The sequence below is a fragment of the Zootermopsis nevadensis genome, unplaced genomic scaffold, assembly GCF_977971745.1.
Source record: "Zootermopsis nevadensis isolate Lab colony 2312 unplaced genomic scaffold, Znev_1.0 Znev_ptg000030l, whole genome shotgun sequence".
NCBI classification, from domain to species: domain Eukaryota; kingdom Metazoa; phylum Arthropoda; class Insecta; order Blattodea; family Termopsidae; genus Zootermopsis; species Zootermopsis nevadensis.
Genome location: NW_028259162.1, coordinates 5,401,801 through 5,427,014, shown reverse-complemented (window position 1 = coordinate 5,427,014; position 25,214 = coordinate 5,401,801). Strand labels below are relative to the sequence as shown.

Here is a 25,214-nt window from a genome sequence, read left to right as displayed (position 1 = left end):
TGCAAGGGTAGCTTTCTCTGCTGACAAACCTGTGCAGTAAAGTTCTGACCTACCAACGAGGAACTGTTCCTTCTATTCAAACCGGATATGAATCAGTAATATTTCCGCCACGGAGAATCAGGAAATCTCTTTCATGCTTTCAGTTAAACACTACCTTTCATTATTAAACGGAAAACGACCAGTGTTCAAGTCCCTGCAGGACCAAGGATATGTCACAGAAATCCACCAAGTCTAACATCCATTCTAAAATGGGGCTATTTCTCAGAGGCTAACGCGGCTACAGCGTAAAACAGACCACTTAGCTGCCACACCCGAGGTCTGAAATAGCGAACTTTCGAAGGGCTAACTCAGACACTGTGATTATTTCTTCACACTCGGTCTGAGCCGGTTTCAATCCTTTAATTGCACAATCAAATGTAAATTCTGAACAAACAGCACAAGTGAAATACACCGAAGACAAACATGGACTGTGGGCATTAAAACGATTTATTAAAAAGGTGCATCTCAACCTGAGCTGTGCAACTAATCTTTATAGGTGGTACACATCCCCCCATTCCGTGCTTCAAAAAGCTTTTAATTTGTACTTGAGTCTTACAGTAACTAATTTAGAACGGCATACAAACAATTAAATGCAGAAATTAATCAACTGATGGCGCGTGCAATGGAAGAATAGACCACCTTAAAGGTCAGAGTTCAAAAGTCTCGACCTTTAAAGGCCTTATAGGTCACAGAATTCATTCATACATTCTCTCCAGCCAGGGGTCAGCATGTGTGGTGAAGGGTCAGCTGTAGTTATTTAGTGTGTGGGGGGGTGGGATCTGTTATAGCCACCCATTCAACACTGCTAATGACTCGTGGTGAGGGGAAGGGGTTGGGCGTGACAGCTGACAGTCAAGACCCCGCCACTCGAACTATTCAGTAATGTAGATGATTCAAACCATGACCTCTTTCAGAAACACCACATGTCACATCTGGTTTTGACGTGGGTTTTCACGTTAATTCAGGGATAAACGAATACAACTTCAGTTTGCTGGGTTTGTCCAGCAGCGGAGAAGAGATCGGTATTGCACGGTGCCGTCTATCATTTTGTTACTAGAATCATTCTTACAGGTTAAAATATCCAAATTACCTTAAACTCCTACAGCTTTACGTATTATTATTATGGAGATGATATATCTAGATTTGAGGATTTCTTGGCGGTGAGGAGAATAATGTTCTGGGTTTTGGCGGCGTGTAGACTCGTCGGTAGATACCAACGTATCAGCGAAACATACTGCCCTCATGTTCAGACCTGCGTATGGTTCTCCGAAACGTCGGTATCTACCCACGAGTCCACATGGCATCAAAAATCATAACACCATACACAAAATTACGGTGGGATCGGTCTTCAAAACGCTGTAGTTATGATACAGATCCAAGGGCGTTAATAAAAAAACGACAGGAAAAGAAAAACAGTTGAATATCGCGTTATAAGAAACAGGAAATCGTCCGCTCCGTCATCACTTCATTCGCTTTGCGGAAAGAGATAAAACATACACACGTTCTTTTCTATTTCAGAACAGAAACAGATGCAATGTTTCGACCAACAATTTCTACCAAATGGTAATTGCCAGAAGATAATAATTTTCTTTAGTACCTCCACTATCCATGTAACTTTATACATAATGCTCGTGTATGTTAGTTTGTGTTTGCCATAGCAACGAATTTCGACTGTTAACACGTATCGAGAACTTCCGCCGCGCCCTAATAATTCCGCTATCTGTTCTACATATATATATATCGTGGCACGTGACGGCCATTTTCTGTTTTCATATACTATTTAAGCTTTGTGGCAGTTGATAATATTTAAGTATGTGAAATGTTATTTAATTGGAAATGCGAATCGGTTTAGTAACATCTGGGGCATTTTCTTCAAAACAGGCACTTGGGGAAGGTGTCCATATAGACCAGATCAGCGAAATGGTGTCCTAGCACTCTAATTTTAAAACCAAACCCCAATATTTAGTATACATTCTCGAAACAGTTGAATCCATACCTAGACTTACATCAACGATACAACATATCAGTAGCATTATTAATATCATTAATTAAATAGCTTAGCTTTGCGGTAACATATTGGGGGGGGGGGTTAACAACAACGCGTTTCCGCATGATCTGACAATCCGACCACGATTTACCACTAGCCCACCTCTGTACATTAGAGTGAAACTGAAGTAACCAAATTAGTGACTCGATATGCTTGCAAGCCTAATATTACATCAATAACGTAGTGCGTCGCCTCGATAGGAAATAAAGCGGAATGTACTGGATACAGCTTGAAACTCCACCGGGAATTGCATCTTCGCAGACTACAGAGTCTACACTTAGGCAAGTCACAGCCGGTCCTCAGCCATGACCGATAAAAATCTTCTCACTTTTACGATCAACATTATTAATTAAAGAGTACAACATTGACTTTTTAAGGTACTGTGTAAAATAAGTTACATATAGACTCTTCCCAGACAATATGTTTGTTACCGAAGTAATTTCTGTAACTGTCTAAACACGCGAGCTAAATCGTCACTTATAAAAAATGTATGAACTTCACGCTGTCGCCTAAATGACGTCACTGTATTATATTCGCATTTTATAAGAAGCAGCTACTTTCCTTGAAATCAGACACGCCTACAGCAAACACAGCACAAGTATTAATATTTTCAAAATCCCGTGGATGTCGTCCTTCATAAAATCTAGTTCAGTGTGTACATTCAACGGCTTACTTTTCCATCTCTCTTTTATATAGGCATCATCCTTCTTTGCCTCTTCCTTCATCCCCCCCTCCTCCTCCAGAGGGTATTCAGCCTGTTGAAAATTCCCTCAGCCAGTTTTTAATGGTTCGGTGCACTGCGTAAAATTTCGCACTCTTCTCCCCCTCCAACCCCCCAGTAACAAACGTAATCTCTTAAAAATTCATTAATGTGACTTGTAAGTTTGCAGGTTGTCGGTCTCTGTAGTGTTACACTCGAAGGAACATCTGTCAGTGACCGTAGGCAATGTATCGAAAAAGACGATGGAGCAAATGACTACAACTCTTTAATAACGAAAAAAAAACTTTCAAACTCTGAAAAGTTTCAACAGTGTTAGGGAAGAAAATGGATGAACGGAAAACTTAAAATAAGAGCAAATAATTGTCCTTTTATCTCCTGTATTTCATTTTCCTTCAAGTATAAAAGAAAAAAGAATAAAATACGAAGATTGTCTTCTATACTTCTGAACGAAGTGCACAAACTTTTCTACATACGGGTGAAACACTGAGTCTGTTCTTTTAAGGATCTGAAGAACTTGCCCGCCACCACCTTAATACGTCTTTCAGCATTAAAGAACTAACAAATTCGAATCACGACCGGTAAACCGATTTTCATAAACGAGGAGTTCGCGGTTTTACTCAGTTATTCTAGGATAATACAAGAATTATAAATATTTCCGTCTTCTGGGTTGTTGCGCTGTGTATCGCCCTGATGACGGAGGCAGTATGACCCCTGAAACGTTGGTTAATATCGACCAGACTATACAGCGCAACAACCCAGAAGACAGAAATCTTCATACTCTGATGACGGAGGCAGTATGACCTCTGAAACGTTGGTAAACATCGACCAGACTACACAGCGCAACAACCCAGAAGACAGAAATCTTCATACTCATCGCCCTGATGACGGAGGCAGTATGACCTCTGAAACGTTGGAAAACATCGGCCAGACTATACAGCGCAACAACCCAGAAGATGGAAATCTTCATACTCACCGCTGTGAGAACCTCAAGTCTTACAAGAATTATAACTTCGTATAAGCGGGAAAGGGCCCTTTTTACCTTTCGTCATGGTACATAATCATAAACTCATTCAATGCCGAATAATCTCTACAGTTGATGCAGCGTCAAAGATAAAAGCGTAATTCTTCAAAGATGAGAAAGCATCAACTGTGAACAACGATTATGTTATAACATCCAATGCATATCACGTATCATAAAATGTTTTCCTAGGAGAAAGTTACGACTTTTAACCTCACGCATCTGCTGTTATATATATACATCGTACTAAACCTGATTCACATAATAGTTAAAAGTATTCTTTAGAAACTGATACTCGCCTGGTTGCTCAAGACATTCCTTGTCTTTTAAGTTCGGCCTCACCCGAAGGTTCATTAGACCTACAGTGTTCATGAAACTTCCCACTGGACCCTATCATAAGCCATATGAATTCGGTCCATACGATCATTCTGCATTGCGTCAGATATTGGACACAAAAAATTGTAAGGTATTTATTTTCCTGATACACGTAATCCCTAAAAAAAACATCTACAGCCGCATAAAAGCACCAGTATTGTAAACTATGCTGAGCCAGCTCCATCCACTCCATTTCTTTCGACTGTTCTTAATAGTTCGTTATCTATGTCTTGATTTAAGCGATCCTCTTTATGTGGTTTTCGAAGCATCATTTGTGTGCATTTCTTATTTCCGCCCATGTAGATGCCCGGTCAGTGTCAACCTCGTTCACTTGATCACCTCTTAACACAACGTAAAATTTAAAAATTTGGAGATAATACTTGTATACGATTACCTTCTTATTGTTTTGTTTGTATGATTTTTCGTTAATGAATAATGCTAAATACTCGACATGGCCGAAAGTGCCAAACAGCCGGGACATTATCTTAGCTAATTTTCTAGAATAGAAAGTTAAAACACTTATTACTTATAGCCGTTTTCCTATGGTGCATATGTGGTACAAATGTTCACTCTGATTATCCATTGTTATTACTTGCTTCCTTATATTCAGTTCCACAAACAAGGACTACCAAAAGCTTTGTAATTCTCCTTCATAAATGAAATTACCACCAATTTTATTTCAATCAACCATTCAGTTTCGGAATCTTTCATACAACAAAACGGAAAGCTATTTCTGATGAATAAGAAGAGTGTTAAAATTTTATTTTATATATACGTATATCTACACTGCATAAAGGTAGACGCGTGTAACTACAGGCGTAGAACTAAATTTAACGATACGAAAAATCCAGTTTATTAGGGCGTACATCCCCAGAAGACCTTCTTGGATGATGGATGAAGAAAAACATCTGGGAGATAAGGAACTCGTTAAATTTGTCACTAAATTTCTATCATCTCTGCAGAAAACTCCTGCAATATTTTCATTATATTTTCCGTACTGCTGAACGTTTGGAGTCTTTGCCAAAGTTTGACAAAAATAAGATTTATAACAGCGGCTTCCGAACTTCAATTTATTTGTAACGTCGTCTTTCTTATCATCAGCGCGTGGTTATTTTCCGGCGCTATAATCCAATTTCCTGCCCTTTCTAATCACATTCAATTTTCTTTTCTAACACAACACAAACAATATCCGCTCCTTCGCCCATAGTCAGTGCTTTCGGTTCCTGGATAGTTTGTAGGGATGCAACTAATTTTGTCCTGTACCTCTCTCGCTCGCTCGCCCGCTCTCTCTCTCTCTCTCTCTCTCTCTCTCACACCCCTTCCCCGCCCCCACGAAAGAAGAGTGGGAATTGATTATCGCGGCGGTGAAGATGTCGATCTTGGTCTTATGGGTTATTCAGGGCTGATCTGAAGACGGAGGACGTATGGTCCTCCGAAACACTGGTATCTACCTACAAGTCAGCACGGCGTTACACAAATAGACATGCGCTTAACAATTGCATATTTCTAAGGATTATTATTATAACTAATATCAAAGCGCTGTTTGCGTGTAATAAAGTAAAACATTCATTTTATAGGCTTATTCCTCCAGTTTCAGCAGTCTGACGGCGTAATACTCGCCAGGCCGGAGAATTCTCCTGCCACTGATGTATAGATTTGTATGAATGTATATACGGTTTGTGTTTATGTAAATGAATTAATTTACTCATCACACGGAAATATCATCAATCATTTGAAATTAATTAAATGATTCATTATGCATAACATACATATTCAAACTTGTTTTATAATCTATTATATTTCTATACTCAGGTCTGTTTCATATTACATGTGAATCATCGTATAATTTTTTCAAACCGATTAATTATTTTAACAGGCCTAGAATTGAATTTTACATAAACATTAATTTCGTTTCATGTATAAATCAAGCCCTTCAAACGCGAATTGATCAAAAGCGCCAAGTCCTTCCTGATTATTAGCACGTCTTCAATAGCGCACACTGACAACTGGTGACAGCATTGCCACCAACAAATAGTCTACACAGCAGACGATGCTTGAAGATGGAAGTAATTAAATAACTTATCATACAGTTGTCTCTAATGCTCACAACTAAAGGATAAAACACGCCCTAGTTATCCTACATTGAGCAGATCCCTGTCGTACAGAGCTACCAACATTCTAAGCTGTAGAAAGTTATAATTAATTATTATCTCAAACACAAACACGACATAACAAGACTGTGCCTACCAGTTAATTAAATTGGCACTTCGTTTTTTACCAAGCAAGAAGCAACTGCCGTAATCATCTTTCGAATTAAAAGCATCAGTAGATGAAGCAGGTTTAATTTTCGAATAATTATATTCAAAAGACACAATAAATACAAGTTTTAAGAATGACAGGGGTGAGGGGACGACAGAAAGATTTAAAACGTAATGTACGTAAACTCATTATGTTCTATGACCTTTCACAGCATTTATCTGAATTTTAGGACGAGATTTCTCCACAGTTTTGTATTGAAAAATGAGATCCTGTTACAAGTTCAAACGACGGTGTTACACTTTTTTTTGACTAAATCCTGGCTTAGAGATTGGTATTATCTCTGTCTGGCGGACACAACAGAGAAGATTTTATCATCTGAAGACGGTGGCAGAGAGAGGCCTTGAAAAGCGATGCCTTCATTTTAATTTATTAAATTACAGATTTCGTTCAGAAAAAACAACAGTATTGAATTAAATCCTCTTATAACGACGAGTGCAAACACCAGTCACTAGAAGTTGATTGTTAAAGATTGTTTGTCTTACATTCGAGTAAATTGGTAAGGTTATTGTTAGTTGAATAAGTTTGCTTGAGACTGATCTAAGTCACAGTGGCCAGTGATGAGTGATTATACCGCTTGTCACAACCCCATAGGCGACGACTCTGCAATGGAGGGCATTTTAAGATAGACGGAAGGAAATTTTAAATATTGAAAGTAAAAACCTTCACTAGATCAGTGGTTCAAAGCATTTCTCCGGTACACTCGAAAATTGAAGATCTTAAAGGAAGTTAACTGAGTTTTTTGTATCAATGGCAGTGTATAGATGCTGAACGCAATTTATTCCACATATGCCTTGGCATTTCCATGCCACATGTTTATATATTTTGTATTAATTTTGTTTCATAACTTTTTGACTCCAAGTGTTCCGCAGATCATCTGAATAAGCTCACGGGCCACACTTTGTAAACTTCTACACTTGGTTAAAGTAATTGTAATAAAACCGACGGAAACAAGAGAAAGCTGTTTAAATGCTGATAACTACACCTACTAAAAACAACCTTCTTTTTTAACTATTTCAGATACGTGATGGTGAGGTGTTGCGTTCACTTTATAGCACGTCATTCACAGGCAATTAGCAAACAAATTAAACATGGAAAAAACATTTAAAATAACAGATTAAATCTACTACAATATACAACATAAGAATAATTATAAGAGTAGCATACCGCCTTCTGGTAACTGTGTAGGATTCCCGACGTCCTGTTGTGAATTTCATGTCCGAATCGCATTCAACTTACACACGCAGTTAACACTGAAAACCCGTACATGAAATAGTGTGTCAAAACCTTCGAATCGACGGTCGTCTGCGATACCACCAAGCACTTCAATTACCGTAACACAACTACGACCACTTCCCGCCATTCATATACATCGTACGCACGAAACTACACCAGCGAACCTACTGGTATGTACTAGTAACTGAAACCGGTTCACATTTCAGTTGCCCAAGTGACCAATCACAGTTTCACTCTCTTACCTCATCAACCTGGCCCGCACAATGTTATAACATTTATTCTAAATAATCTCATTCATACATGATAATGTATTGAACGGGTTGGATTTAAAATACGTCGGCGAGAATTTTATGAATAGTAACATGATTCTGATAAGGCATTCCCAGTGACGTAATTATAGGGTCTCCATACAGGACGGAAGTGGGAGTGTTTTCCACGGTGGTTAAATGGCGAGGACGGTCTGGAAGCAGCAGACAGCGTGTCCGTTTTCATTGTTCGAGTCTTCTGCAGGAGAAACGAAAGATGTAATTCGTTACATACATCCGTGCTAAAGAGTAGGGTGTGTGTGTGGCACTGCAAAGCTCGTCTTTTTACTGCCCCAGATTCACAATGAATACTGCTACCTTTTCAAGCTCATTCGAAAACGGGATATGTTTCACAATTCTACAAGCTTGGCATTGGAAGAAAGTCTTACAGCTTACAATTCCTGCCTCGGAGACTCTGATGCGTTAACAAGAATTTTACGTCAACTGTTTCCTTAATTTGAAACTAGGATATGTTTAACCATTCCACAGGGATGGAAATAAAAAATGTCGTGTGGCTAGAATTCATGCCTGACATATATCATAAACCCGGGTTCGATTCACTCAAATCAGTAGTACGTAATTGTAATTCTGTTCACATTCTCACTGTTCCTGATTCACAGTGAATGCTGACGGCGTTTAAAAGGGTATCCTACAAAGGTTTACGATCCTGTAGTCTGCTTTTAAATCGAACAGGGTTGGCCATGGAAAAGATTCATGGCTCGTAAGTTGGTGGAGTGACAAAGCTTTGGAATGTGTACGGTTCTGGCCTCAACTAGATTACGGCTATCTTGAATCATTTCATTTTCGGTTCCATTCAGTCTCTCCAAGAGATTACCGGAATAACATAATTTAAAACAGGCCACAACTTATTCGACTATCAGTTATTCAGGTTAAGTTGTTCTCCATGTAGTTTTTATACGCAATACTCAGTGTAATTATTAATTTACGCCTTTCAACGTTGAATAAAATACGAAGTTGATACAGTGTTGTTAGTTAAAAACGAAACTTCTTCTTCGAGGTCAGAAGCCCTCCGATCTCTCGACTCTTACTTCAAAACAACCAATAATTCAATGCCAACTTTTTCGTTTTCCACATATATAAATGCAGCTGTGTGCAAATTTCTCACATAAACATTTATTTGGTGATTACATATCTTATTAAAACTTAAAATCCACACCAGAGTCAGGAATAATTTTGTCGATTGAAGTTATGAAGTCACAGTTGAATACCTCGATTCTCAACCACGAATGTTTAAAAATATCCATCGGCAGAACACAGCACCTACAACTTTCTTTGAAATACTCAGCTTATGAGACTATTTTAACACCGTCAATGAATATTCATTGCATGAAACCGTAGACAGGAGATTACAAATGCCTAATCTCGGAATATCATTGTATAAAAGCGTTGTTTTGTGTACGTACGCATATTTCCAAGAAAAATTCATGCATCTGGCTACACTACCTGGCCTCTCATATGCAGATGGTTGCAAATTTCAATGAATTCAGTAACAAACTTTGACACTGTAATGCCTTGTAATTCCATGAATGAAATATGAATAAAACAAAATGAAATTCTGCGCAGGGCAGCCAACTGCGGTGTAAATATGTTTCGTCACGCAGTTTCAAAACTAACTTCATCTAACTCTGATTATTATTTTTTTAATTTCCCTAAAGTAGTGAAGCAGATTTTACCGAAGTAATTTGTAATTGCATACGGGATTCGAACACACCTTTTCAGTTAAATATCTTAATCATTAATTCATAGGTAATTTATTTCTCAAATACAGAAAGGCTTTCTGGTTTAATTAAATCTGATTAAAACTGCTCCGTAAGGAATCGTACCTAAACAACTGCTAAAGAAATTAACTGTTTTCTTTAATCATGCAGATCATGAAAACGTTCTTAAAACCAGTAATTAGGTTATTTCTTAACGACTTAAAGACAACTGGTAAATATATGTACCACTTCCTTTGACAATTGAAAAATTAGTTTTATACTTACGGGTTTCGTGTTATTTTAACTCTAGACAGGGAATATTTCCTTAAGCCTTTAAAATTATCAAGGTCAGTCGAAAGTCATTTTTAAAACGCATATTTGTAACGATTTGTAGGAATCAGAGTGACCATACTCTTGTCAGTTTGAGGCCACTGACAGGTCAGCATTATGTCAACGTCACAACAAAATGAGTCTGATGGTTTGCCGAATATAAGCCCTTAAAGATTTCAAGGTCATTTCAAAGTCATTTTTTCAAACGCGTATTTCCTGCGATCTGTGGGAATCTAAGTGGCCATAGTCAAGTCAGTTTGAGGTCACGGACATGTCGGCGTCCTGACAACGTCACGACAAATTCTGGCCCATAGTTTACGGAATATAGGTATTTAAAATTTTCAACGTCATACCTTAGTCGTTTTTTCAAACCCATATTTCTGCCGATATGTAGGAAACTGAGTGACCATACTCATGTCAGTTTGAGGTCATGGACTGGTAAGCATTGTTTCAACGTCATGTCAAAATCGGTCCGATGGTTTGCTAAATACAAACATTTAAAACTTTCAAGGTAATTCCAAAGTAGTGTTTTCAAACAAAGAGTTACTCCGGTCTGTTGGAATCTGAGTGACCATATCCATGTCAGTTTGAGGTCATGGACAGGACAGCGTCTTGTCAACTTCAGGACAAAATTTACTTTAGGTTAAGTTGCTTTAAGTTAAGTTACTTTAAGTTAAGATATGTTAGGTTGGGTTTGGTTAATGTACATTAGGTTAGGTTAGGTTGGGTTAGGTTAGGTCGGGTTTCATTTAGGTTAATTTACATTAAGTTAAGTTACTTTAAGTTAAGTTACTTTAAGTTATTATTCGAGACTACGTTTTTCATCTCACGATACAAATATCTCCTGCTGTTGATACAGCGTTGTATAATAACATCCTTTTTACATCGTGTTGATACAGCTGACCATCGGGGATGCCTACGTCACATTTACTTATCGTAAAAGGTTACGGTTTTTTACAACCTTAGAGGAAACCATTAGCCTACAACTTCAGGTGGAAGGTAAGACAATACAGATTATTCAATGCATTGATTGCTTACCAGAGGTTAGTAAATAGCTTGATATTCTTCAAAGCAAATCTCGTATTTCTTTATCCAGCTTCACGAAAGGCTGTAAAGAGGAGAGTGAGGCAACTTGCAATGGATCGACTTGCTGCTGCAAGTCTCGATTTTTTCACGTCATAAAGAGACAGTCTACGATCCAACTACAGGCAACGAGGGAAGCTAATTTTATTCGCCTTTATAAAATCAGAACCATTAGCATGATTACTTGGGTGGTAGCAGATGGTGCATTTCTCAAATAGTAAACGCAATCTAAAAATTTATCTTCCATAATAACGGCAGGAAGCTAACAATGTAAATGTAATTTTCTTACGGTCATGAGACCAAAGTAAAGAACTAGATTAAGGATTGACATTTCCTAGTATTTCGCTGTGGTCATGAGAATCAATTTGCTCTAAAAGCGTCTTCAAGAAATTAGAATCTCATAAACGCCAACCACATAGCTAAGGCAACACTGAAATTGAATCCTATTCGACTTAATTCTGCTTGATTTCTCTCGCATATTACAGTACCCAGTTGTAAATTTCCCATATAATTGAATGGATTAACAGATTAATTAGAGCGAGGTTTCCATGTCAATCCATAGAATGACGTACTACAAGTCCCAATACAGTACTGAATTCAGAATCGGGTCAAGACTGGGACGATACATTATATTAGACGAATTTTGCATAAACTAATTAGCACCTTTGTACGAAGATATTACTGCAAACTCACAAAAGTCATTTCCACGTAATTATATGAAGAGGCTAGCTAACTTCTGCTAGACGTTAGGTGAGCAGTTACTTTTATTCTGGGACCAGATGGAGCATTTTTGAAGTTACCGCGGGCTTGGGACCCTCGTGGGAGAAAAAAAAAGAAAAAATTTCTGAAACTGTTAAATAGTTATAAATTATTTATACCGATTAAGCATTATTTACATATTATGAAAATATGCAAAAGTGGCATTATGAATCGACTGTGACGCACTACGCATGAAGATGTAAAAATTAATACACGCCATTTTTATTAATAATATAATTCTTATAAATAATATACAAACAGCATTGCGAGTTGGAATTTTTTCCCACTGGGCCGTAGTTTGTCTACCCCTGCGCTAGGCCTTATTTAACCACTGTGATTTATATAAGAGCATAAAGTAACATAGGAATAAGAAATTCAGCACGTGGAGACAGTGAGATTGGACATTCTTGCATTAATGACATGATATCATATACAAGCCCTGCAATCAGGTTTGAAGGAGTTTGCATTAGTCACCTCGAATAAATGACTCGATATTCATATAATGCAACTTGCTCGGCGGAAACAGTGGATCGACGAACAGGAAGTTCCTCTGTCCAGAAAGTCTACTTGCTCACACCTCGTCCTTACAGGCCATGAACGTCCAAGTCGATATCGTGGATGGTTGCTATAAATTATTGAAAGCAGTTAGGAAAACTGGTTTCCTCAATAGCGGCCATATTAGGATGTCTTCCTTTCAGAAAAATGTAAATTTATTACACCAATTTTAAAGCTTTCAACCTGGCCGTATTCGTTTTGGTAAAGGTGTTGCACGAGGCCATGTACGTATGTAAAAACAAAGAAGCAGCGTCCACAACTCAAGTGATGCTGTACATCTTTTAATGAAGCCAATGCTGAACAGATTTCCAGTCTACACGGGGAAATCGCCGAAAGCTGTACGTATCTGTTACAACTTTAACAATGCTGGATGGGTTTATTTACCGTACACCTGTCCATCATTTATATAAATTACATTCATGGATGGGATTTCCAGTTCAGCTCACAGCACACACAATGCAATGAGGTATTCTCGCGCGATCTTGTGTGGAGCTATAACCCAACGTTTCAGACACTGTCTCTGCTTCGTCAAACGGAATATTGTTATGTTTGCCTGATGAATACGTATGATATTCGAACCCAAGATCTCTGTGTAGCGCGCTTAAACGAACTTTCCGACACCCTCACTGAACTAATTACACACTTGCCATTCAATCATAAACATCAAGCAATGAGACATTCATACAACACAACAGGCAAGCAAACAGCACGCCAGTGCGGGAACTCGCCAGTCATTCAACTCTCTGACTGATCAATTATGACCCAGAAAAATGTTCAAGCTCCGAAGGCTGAACCGTGAAATTATTTTTGAAGACTGGGCGGACGCCTCTTTGATCACGCCTCCTAAATACATAGAAGCTCATTACTGTTCGGTAGTCAGGTATTTTACATCAACTTTTTAGTTATTCTCTGCTATCTGTCAAAAATATGAATAACGCCCACCATTCAATCCTTTCCCATTATTTTCTTATAAATTACCGGAAACGAAGGCCCCTTTTAGAAAATAAAAGATACTCTCAGCTCCAAAATCCCAACTACTCCATGCGTAATTATCCGATCACATACAAACAGCTGCTTGTGTAATTCAATTAACCCCTCCCCTACAACCACCAATCTTTTATATTATAACAGGCGTCGGTCAGGCGACATTCCATATAAGTATCAGCTTTATGCAGGGTTTTAAATTGAATATGATGTCATTACTACACAAAACATTTGTACAAACCATAATAAGTTAAAGAAATTTGTTTTAGATGTGACTGAATGACTGTCTGTCAGATTACGTGTGAGGTTATATTTTCTGACGATATCTGTAGGCGATAGTACGCTATCACAACAAAGCATTCTTCAGTCCTCGACTGTAATCTTGAGACTTGCAAGGAATGCAGGAAGTCCGTAGCGTTAAAGGCAGACGCTATCTTTCCTCCTTCACCCCACGTCCTCACCCCGCAAGTCTCAAGATTACAGTCGTGGACTGTACTCATGGCAACTGTCTCTCGGACTGGGATACTGTTATGCTGGTTTGCGGACGGGTGAAGGAAGGGTCATGACCGTGTAAGCCCGGCTAACACTGAAAAACGAGAGATAAAATGTCTTCAGTACACTTTCGTGGTTTAGTGGAACACTGCAGAAACTACAAGACAAAATCGAATCCCAGTCCTTAGTCACACAGATTCTTTGGAAATAACGCTGACGAATAAGCTGTCTGAGGACCCAGTATATCTATGACACGAATATGTCTTAAATGAAAGTAGGAGCGCGAATAGACTGCAAACCCAGTTGTAACTATACAAGCAGAATATATGCGTGACATTTTAAAATCGTGCCAATATTATTAACAAGTCGAGTTCAACAAACTGTGATCGATAAGCAAAGAGCGAGCACGAATGGTTAAGTAGCTGGATGTGAGTCTTCCCCCTCCGCGACACGCCATGGCGACCGAAGTGGGTGTAACTGTACTTCATCAGCGGGGAGTCTTGGCATTCCGAAATCAATCAAGCAACGTATGTCACATTCTTAACACATTGGTCCTAATATCACCCTGATGCGCACAGCGGGTTTATGGCCGTTGTAAATACTCCTTTGCTGTAAGCAGGACATTTAATATAAACTCATTAAAGTAAAAATAAACAAGCATTGATGATGGTTTTTCTTGCAAAGATCACATGATTTTCTGTTCATTTAAAATTATAAAGAATTTATTTTTAGTCTTAGCCGATATTAGGCCTATAATAATTTTTTAGCCTTGATTAATTAATTAATTAACTGAAACGCTAAAGGATACACACAATATGACACCACAGCAATTCAATTTACTGATAACTGATACATATCAACTGGTTTATATATGGTGACTGACAAACGAAGAACTCGATGATATTCGACAGGAGAGAAAAAAAACACGTCTCTCTTGCGTGTCCCCAGATTATAGATTGACCTCAGGGACGGAGCGCTCATATTAACCGTGTAGCCGTGTTCGCGAGTGTAAGCCTCAACTAGCTGGCTGGAGCTAGATACGGCATCATACTCCCGACTCCTTTCCATTTGACGACGAATGGCTTGTAAAACTGATACAGGCTTGTTAAGTAAACTTCATCCACCAACCAACATTACCACAGACATATCCTAGTAATTTAAAATGCAACAAGAAGGAAATTGTTTCCGGATTATTTATACCCTCGCTGTGTGAAAGTGGTAGCTGAACAACGGAACACAGTCGCAGAGAGCTGTTTACCATTAAATGAAAGTATACATATGCAAGTAAGCTGTTCCCCTCCGCTAGTGCACCGCACTGCCAGACGTGCAAGTTCAGTTGATGATGACAACGTTTGAAGCCGAACCAACCAAAAATACGACGAAGGGCAGACAGAATCTTGAGCTTCATTCACAACGATCCATGACGATGAAAAGTTGACAAACTTCTACCAAACTACACGGCGCTACAACCCATCAGACAGCCATCTTCATACTCGCCGCCGTGAGAACCTCAGATTCTACTAAGACGTCATCCGTTTCTACCTTAAACCATTTCTGCCGAAGAAATTAACAGCCAGAACCGGAAAACAGTGCCTTATAAACTATAAATGTGGTTACGCTGACGGGATTTTGTCTTAGCTGAGAAGGTCTTGACATGTTCAGGCGGAGACTATTTATTACACCTAATGGGAGTATAATCCAATAGGAAAATATGTCCTTTGCTACGAGAATTTTGGTTGGATGGACGTCTGACAGTTGAACCAAGAAAGGTTTGGATCGTTTTGGCTAAAGGCTTCCGTAATTGGACATATGTGGGTCGTGCCCCTTCCGAATTATACCACAGCATTTGCCTTTTAACTGAGGAAAAGCATCGAAACCTCAGTCAGGATGGCCGAATAGTGTTAGACACTAATCGTTGTGTCGACCGCTTTTTCCGGGACAGCCTCGATTGACGTGCTGAGCATCTATCCCTCACGTTTAACTACGGTTGACTTCAGACAGCCACTGGTAGGCACAAGTGTCTTCCAAGAGGGCGAACTAAGAGGTTCCCAGTATCAGCTAGCTTGAATCGAAGCTCTCAGTCAATGCTCTGAAGGGGTCTGCGAAAGATAGTAGAACTCGGTCCGCAACTCAAATAAAACACAACTCTTCTCCATTACAGAGATCAACTGGTGAATGCTGTTTCGAGGAAATAATCCCTGCTTACATTTAGAATCGCAAGAAACCCATAAACGCAAAATGCAGCTACCTACTGTTAGAGCACGTGGTACATATTTTTGCCACGCGGTAGGCGTAAGATTATTACAAAAGCGTAACTTTCAAGGACGCAGTGATTCAAGGTACCAGAACGGATACACGACAGAATAAATTTCTATCACGTTACGTAGCGTATTCCGAAGAAAGCGACTTACAGGTGCTCATTACATGCCTAGTTTGAGCAGTCTGAGGTAGATACGACTGCTGTTTAATACTATGAAGGCCATCGGAATCCCAGCCAGAAGGACGAGTTTCTAAAGGTTTTTGTGGTCAGCCTTAATCATCATCACATCACCATCGCCAACGCCACAGCATTCATCACTAACATCATTATCATCAGCTCTCAGGGGACACGAGGGCTATTTGCTAGTATCAGCCTCATGAAATTACCTTCCGTCTACCTGAATTATCACTGCTATGAATCACCGCCTACACAACTTGCAATATGTACTCACTATTACAACATATTTGAGATCTAAGACGGTATTTTCAAGGTCACTCTGCATTATCTCGCTTAACTTCTCCGATGAATTCATCACAGAAGTTGTTACAAAATTACTGTAATGTCTTTCTTGTTAAAAACAGCTCTACATACTGCAGAGGCCAAGGGAGGAAGCGAATTAAGGACAAACTAATAGGATAATAACGCGTATATACACACATGCACACAATTCTGGGAATCAATCCAGGGCAAACCTGCCACTCCGTAAGGGTGATGAATATTGGGGAGAATAAGATGTGCGATGAACGCAGGGTTCTTTACCACGCGGGATAATGACGTAGTAGGATACGTTGCTGTGTCCTCAGTACACACAACACGGGTCGAAGCAACATGACCTTGGAAGGTACAATCATAAATTACAGCTACAACAGCTGGAGTGTCGTCGTGAACTAAGCTTTCAGTACCATGACTCACAACACCCTCTCCATCCACGGGAAGTCGTTCCAGAGTATATATGAGGAGACTGCGGTCAGACGAATGACCGACCGGTCGAGTCGCAACAAAAGGAACAGCGAGTTGCCATGTTTTATTCAGATTTCCCACGGCTCGTCTGAATTCTCCGCTACCACGCACACCTCAGGCTGCAGTACGCACGTCGGCCATGTTACACGTGGCTACGTCGCGGTAAGAAAGAAATTCAGATCCCATTGGCTGGGGCAAAGATTTTACGCATTGTCTGGGCTCAACTATCATTTGTCCTTAGTTATGTTAATTAATGTGGGCCTAAGTCCGTAGCTTTAAAGGCAGACGCTATCATTCCGCCTTCACCCCACGTCCTCACCCCGCAAGTCTCAAGATTACAGTCGTGGACTGTATATGGTAATACCTGAATAACGCAATTTCTCCTATTCATAATAACTAATCAAAATTTGCGTAAAAATCAAAGATCCTCTAAATAAAACGCGGATTATGTTAAACTTACACAACGGTAATGCTCGTTTAATATAAGCGTCATATATTAATAATAAGCACAGCTAACATGGTGGCTGAATCACGAACTTTTCGAGACAAATTTTCTCTACGCAAAGTTCTAGCAAATCTGATTACGTCACTACATTTCGAGGAAAATGTCGAGTCTCTAAATATGCTGCATGCACTGAAAATATTCAAACTGAAGTACGTGGCATGCAAGTTTTCACAACCTTCACTTGGAACTTTGATAATTACTGTCCCGGAGGAAACGACGAAGTCTATGAAAACACATACCGAAGAACACGAAACTTCTGGTGATTGGGGGGGGGGGGGGGAGCTATTAGTGTTCGGAGCAATTTTATCTATAAATCACAAGTTCTCAGTGTGTAGTGCGTGTCTGACTCTCGTCTTGGATATCACAAATTCAATTTCACCTGAAGCCATCTAACTCAGCGGAGAGAGTCAAGGTGAAATCTGCTTCCGTAATTTTTACTGAAGTACATCAAACAATCCCAATTTTCGTCAAAACTGCGTGAATAAAAGGATTGGCTATAATATTCGTGTTCAGTATTACCTGAAAGTCGCGGTTGAGTGGTTAGCAATCTTACCCTGAAACAAATCGCATCTTTCCAGTTCATCATTCTCAGTAATAATATTATTCACTAATAGCACACGCAGTTGATAACGGGTCGTTAAAAACCCCTAATAAATATCTACGAACATGTAACTTGGTTTCTGAATAAAAGGTAAGAAACAACAGACCTTCTTACGGAAAACGTGTATTGAGAATAGCATTTGTGCTTAAATTTTCTTTGCAGCCTTTGCTCGAAACATTTTTCGCTCCGAGTTAGGTTAGAGATGCACCCAAACAGCATTCTGGCATTCACGGAGAGTCCATTACTATTTTGGACCTCAACCAAAGTTGAAATGTAAATAAAATTTTCCAATATCATAAAGTAAAAAAATTAGTTTTGGGAATGATACATTCGGACATCGCGTAGACAGACAGACAGACATGGCAATGCTAACGGGTCCAGTTTTGCAATTCTCGTTACGAAGATTCCAAAAAGAAAGAGTGCACATCATTAATATTTTACTGAACCAGTTAGGGTACAAAGCCAAGAAACTGCCAAGATACTGCCATTAAAGCAAGAAGATATGGATGGTTCATGACAAATGTTCATGAGAAACGCTGGGGCCCGATAACAGCAAACCAAATGCAAGAAGTTCGACGTGATGGCCTAGAAGTCATTCCCCCGGTGATACATAAATCAACATCAAGAGACGGATGATCTGGCGAAACACGAATCTTCCCTGGTCACAGCGGACACTCGCTTCCAGACGTTCTTTTGAGGGAAAGCAGATTTTTCTACCAAAACCGATTCTTAATTACTTCCTTTGCTACTTCACAGTGAAATGATCGGAAGATTAAATTTTGTGCCACACATTTCCAGTTCTTTTCACGTGCTACTTCTTTCATTTGGAAATATCCCTGAAATAGTTCATTACCTCATAAAATACAAACAAAAAACATTTCGTACTGTATGCAGAATGATGTGAATCGTGCTACCATATTAAATGAGCATAAAGAACAATAAGATATTGAAACAGCGAATAATTCATTTGAAAAACACGTTTCCTCCATTGGAATACACTTTCCATTCTTCTTTACCTGTCGTTTAACTATTCTATACAAACAGTTTTGTAACATAATCTTCACGAGAACAAAATAATGTAAAAATTGTTGTTTCTCACATTTAAACTGTAACAAAACAAGAACAAGAAAATTCTTGTCTTACAAACCGTCCACTACTTGCCTATTATAACTTGTATAAGCCAAAGAAGCCTTTGGGGTGTTTAAATTTTTACGATTTTTATAGTGCAACAGGTTTGGGTGTTTGAATTGGGGGGGGGGGGGTATTTTCTTGAGTGAGAGTGGGCAATTATGAATTCATGAGAAGCTGCTACATGTTGCCCTCTCCCCCCCACTACCCGGTGAACGGACCGTGGTCGCATACTCATCACTGTAATAGTGACTACCATTGAAGAAGGCGCTTTCACACTGCACTCTGGTTAGCGCTAATAGGAATTTCATGCACATCACATTTCAAACACGTTCTGATGCCATTCTGTTCGTTTGCCTGTAAACAACAATGTTAAGTCCCTTTGTCTGTGCTACATAGATAACTATTCCCCGAATAAAAGCACTTTCGTTAACTTCAATACTGAAAAGTCCTTTTGATGAATCGATGTGATAGTGTTTTTACTAAGAGGACAACATGGATAATGATCTATTTATTGAATGTAAAATCCACCAGTCAAAGCTGATCGCACCGTAAAGTCGAAATTATTTTCAATTCTAATTCCATTCTGTTAAATATCCACAAAATCAACAATAATCCAGATACAAGGAACAGATCTTACTGTCATGTACCTATATTTATTCTATACACCATTTTTAAGTGTACGTACAATTCGCTGATTTTTAGAAAAACTATATTTGACATTTATGTACAGTGGGATAATTTACATTGGACCCATATAAATCAAAATTAAATCAGGCCCAGATAATTTAATGCCCACATTGTAAAATATTGTCATTCGCTGTTAATAACATGTGAATGTGCAAATAGAATTTCCATACTGCTACAGTATCAAATTTCGTCCACATGAAATATACTGGCAGACGGACAGACACGACCTCCCCGTTGTGCGTGGAAAATATCGCATGAAGACGTGGCCATGGAAAAGGCTGGAATGTTAAGATTTTTTAGACGTGATGTGTTCAGAAGGCAACCACCCAGTTCCGTCGATCTCTTGGAAGCTGACGTAAGGCGAATAAAACATTATTGTACGGTTATGTTAAGTGCAGTCTGAGCCACTGCCCACCCCTACTCCAGCACTCGACTGGAATGCTACGCTACGGAACCCACGGCCAACTGATGGTACAGAAATTCCATCGCATCCCGTCCCCAGGCCAGTATGAAAGTCTTAATCACAATTAATCACAGTGTGAGATAAACCGTCTCTGAAATAAAATATGAACAACTCGAAAAGACTACAGAATTTCAAGCATTCGATTAAATTCTACAGTCTGAAATTACATTTATTCCTATCGACTAACCTCGAAGAAAAGTAGACATAGTCACACATCATCATCACATTCACGCTCCGACCGACTTTACTTCCCCTCCCCCTCAAAATATTTATAGCTGACTTCACCTCATTTTTGACTGACTGATTACTACTCAAGTTTTTCTCTAACATCTTCATTATTAACCAAATTTACTTCCACATCGACTGCAATACAAAATTTAAATGTCCTCTCTTCCTAATTTGTTCTTCAGTGCTGTTTATCATCCGTCATATTCCTTGACAATGCATTTTACCATTTGTATGATGAAAATCAGATAGTAGGTCAGCACCAGATCACGCCTTAAGAAATAGCAATCATTCAAACGATCACAAGAGAGGCATTTTGAAGTTGTGAAATTTAAAAGGAAAATCCGCCATCGGTCTATATACAGTGTTTACTGGAAAACTCTGTCCGATGAATATAAACATTGTAAAGTAATTCAAGGATTGTGAGGCTGACTGCTTCGCTCTGAACACACGAACGAAATACGTCTTGTTTATGTCAGGCACGTGCCTTTTTACGTTGAAACATTTGTATAATGTATCTCTCCTAATGTGCTTCACATATTTACTGTAGACATCGATGATTATCCAAACAAAACTAATTCCCCTCTCCTCCAGCCTATATGTACCGTTCTAAAAAAAATTAAACTGGAACTAGACGTATGGCTCAGATACCACCCTATTCATCAGAAATGTCACATGCCCAGTTACCCTTGTGATTCTTATGGCCTCATTCAATCCCTATCATGGTCAAGGTTTATCGTGGTTTCACTCAGTGACTCCATGGGAACGCCAAAACTAACTCAGTTGTGCAGGACCTTCTTTGAAAAGTTGATAGCTGCTCAGCTGCTCAAAAAATTATCTTCATTTTATGGTGTCTGAACTTCCGTTGCCACCTTCATAAAATAGTACCATTACCATTACATCTTATTCCGACTCAGCTGAATTTGGTCACACTTTTATACATTATTTATATGGCCTTCCATCTATGCTTAATCTCCAAAGTGGTTTTCCTTGTTAAGAGTCTCCAGTCTAAATTTTGTGAGGAGCATTCCTTCCTCGTGAATGCAGCTCTTATATCAACTTGTGAAGGATGATCCTGTACCCTGGAGCTCGTTACACATCGGCCTAGGGTGCAGCACTAACGTCCGGGCGCAACAGGACACAGTGGCAGATTACCTGACTGAACCACGCACGTGCTGTTTCAAGAGGCTCTAACTTTCTGAGATTATTTTAGGGTCCCTTAATTTTCATTTGACGTGCGTCTGGTTTCTCAAAAGCACACAAACAGGGAAATAAATTGCTTTGTTAGCCAGATCACACAGCGTTTGTTTATATTTTTAGAAAGTCGTAAATTTTTGCACCATCCTCTCAAATAAGAATGACACTTCCCAGTGGCGGTTTGTTAGTTTCTATCAAGGCGGTCATTGTCAAATGACGACAGAAACACTGTGTCTGCCCTATGTGCCAATGTCTTCTGGGACGAGATTCTTAGCAGAAAATGTATTTTCTTATTATTTCACGGAAACTTGTAATTTCACTTTGTGGGATTCTGCAAATGGTTAGCTTAAAGCGTGAACACATAATACAACAGTCGATGCTGATCACCTGCGTTAGTCTTCAGCCCTGAAAATGGAGGCAGTATGTTTCTCCGTAACGTTGGCATCTACTTACAATCTTAACCCTCACTTTACTTAATAAAAAGCAACAAACATAAATGCAGTTCAAATTTACAAAAACCACTACCCAGCATATCCAATGGCATAATATTGCGTGAAACATGAACAAGGGATTTGAGGTTTTCACGGCGGTGAGTATGAAGATGGCTGTCTTCTGGGTTGTTGGGCCGTGTGGTCTGGTAGAAGTTTACCTACGTTTCAGAGGTCCTTGCTGCCTCCATCATCAGGGCGCGAGTACCCTGAGGACGATTCTCGAAACGTTGGTGTTTTCTTAAAAAAAAACCTTACACGAGAAGAATTCAGTATATTTATGTGAGCTTTAATACGACTGTAGTACTTTTAAAGACGAGATGAACACGAAGCCAGTTAGGGTCTATAAAAAACGAACGGTCGTCATGGTGAATTGCGTACTATGATAACAAAAGTGTGGAAGATATTGATTCCTTTCACATATACTTACTGTGATAAAGGATAATGCTGTATTAGTTATACAATACGAGTAGCCTAAAATTTTAATTTTCCTGAAATTAATGACTGCAGCACTGAATATATGGCGGATATACACAATATGAGCCTTCCCTCATTTGTACCTAGTTAGGTTTTCGTCTTCTTTCAAGCAGTGATAAGTCTGACACACACAAAATGGCCGCTCCTTTGACGGAATTAAACTAAGAAGAACAACGATCTAAGAGGCGAGTCTTGTGGCAAGAGAGTGTGACTAGTGAGAATGTACTAGTACTGACGAGGACTGCCTGTAATGTAGAGTCGCCACTGGTACCTGGAATATCCACATGAGAACTTCACGTGATCAAGTATAAACGCAGGTTCATTTAAACTGCGTATCTTACAACATTAAGTACCACTGCCCCAAACACAAGGAGAAAAAAACTATTTAACTAAACCTTTTATAAATATAACTGGACGTGTTCCAGGGTCCTGATTTAAAAACAAACGCAGTATTAAGAATTCAGATTACATAAATAAAAACCAACTTAAAATTCCCTAGAATATAAATTTACGTTTGAAATCAAACTTTGTGACTTTGTAGTTGGCAATTCTGCTTGGTATTCAGGGACTTCGGGGACATTTGTGAGGTTCTTTGATCCCTCAGAAAATACCTGGCCAGTAATTAGAAATAGTCCGTGACAACTTCTCTTTCACGTTCATCCCAATTCATCATTTACAAACGTATTACAATGTTTCAAGTTTTGTAATTTATAAGGTAAAGTTGCTCCTGTGCCCAAGTGTGAAGGTGTAGAGGAAAAATGGAAATCGAAATCTTGACGCAGGAAGTATGGCGGACGCCGGAGTGGGTCTTGACACTTGACGTAACAGAAACCCCACTTCTGTCAGGAATCGAACTTCGGCCGTTCAACTCGTATTCTGCCATTTTACTGACTCAACTATTCTGGGCCAAGTTATACAGCGTGTAGTACAAAACTTACAAAACGGTAAAGAAAGTTTTGAAGAAAGGAAAGACGAAAGTAAGAGAAAGAAAATAAGAATGAACAGGTCTTGAAGAAGAGATCAGTAAGATTTCCTATTAGAATCGACCGGAAGGACAAGGACTTCACTGTAACTAACACATTTGCAATTCTCAATTTCACAGTAAATTCTACGAAGTTTGTCCGTGAAGGCTCCTCACTGCAGCGATCCATTACGAGAGGCTTCAGCATATTCTGCTGCATGAGTGGATGAGTTTAGCTCGGCAGACCAGCGAATATTTCACCGACACAAAAGAGCCAGACCAGAGCGAATCAATTATTTTCTCAATTCAAGAAGCGAACTTTTTTCCCCTACTTGAAAATCTCATCTACCTGAAAGGCAGCTCAAGACTGAATCATATTACCGATTGATCATCGGCTGATTTAACGAAGATATTTCAACGACAGATTACGTTTATGTAACTTCAGAGATGGTCTGATGATCATAAATGATGACATGGGACCTGGAAGGAAGTGACCGTGACCCACTTTTAAACATTAATTACCACATCATTCGCGTGGAGCGACTAATAAAAGGCACAAAATACTGGATTATAAAAGCCTGTTCATTCCACCTGCAACAAAAGCAGGACAGAGTTGGAAGGAAAATGTGCCGACGCGGGCAACTGACAAAATTATTTCTGCACACAGAACGGATATTTAAGTAAAATTAAGTTTATATCAAATTTCTCAATTTCGGGCGTACGTAAACTATTCATCTCCTACAAAGTAAAGTTTCGAAAGAAATATGCTCATTTTAGGAAATACTTCTTCTTCTTCTTAATACTCTTGCCGATCAGGCCCATGTGGCCTGTTATATAACCATGTAACGTGATAAATCTGATTTTACGAAACTCTCAATTCACCACCGTAGAAATAAGTTCTGTCAATACGTATTTACTATCTGTTATTACAAATCCCAGAATTCATACAGCCAAGACAAGTTGCAGAACCATTCAATCAGATTATTGCCAATAAATCAGTTTTGTTTACAATACAGTCTAGCAGAGCATAAAATACTATTATAAAAATATTAATCATAATAATGTTAACATATTTAAGCATGTGTTTTAGAAGAGAGGTTGTCAAACAAACTGTGGCAACACAAATCCCCTTCTGCATAACATCTCCGCCTTGCTTAGTAAACTTCTTGCCGGCCACAGTGGACGCGCTCTCTGAGGCGTGGGACCGCGGATTCCAATGCTACTCAAAGCAAGGATGTTTGCCCGCGGCTTTCTGTGTCGAGATGTCCTCTACGGGCCTCC

General features: G+C 39.2%; 1 protein-coding gene across 4 annotated transcripts in view; it reads right to left on the bottom strand.

The window, feature by feature from the left end:
• RapGAP1 (Rap GTPase activating protein 1) overlaps positions 1 to 25,214 on the bottom strand; it is a 165,124-nt gene that overhangs the window by 78,807 nt on the left and 61,103 nt on the right. Inside the window, exon 1 of one of the 4 annotated variants that reach the window (XM_087358489.1) lies at positions 7,684 to 7,855. The exons of the other annotated variants lie outside the window; for them this stretch is intronic. Coding sequence (XP_087214615.1) covers positions 7,684 to 7,733 — 50 coding nt within the window. The 5' untranslated portion in view covers positions 7,734 to 7,855. Of the gene's footprint in view, positions 1 to 7,683; positions 7,856 to 25,214 lie in introns of those variants that run through there. 4 annotated transcript variants of the gene reach the window in all.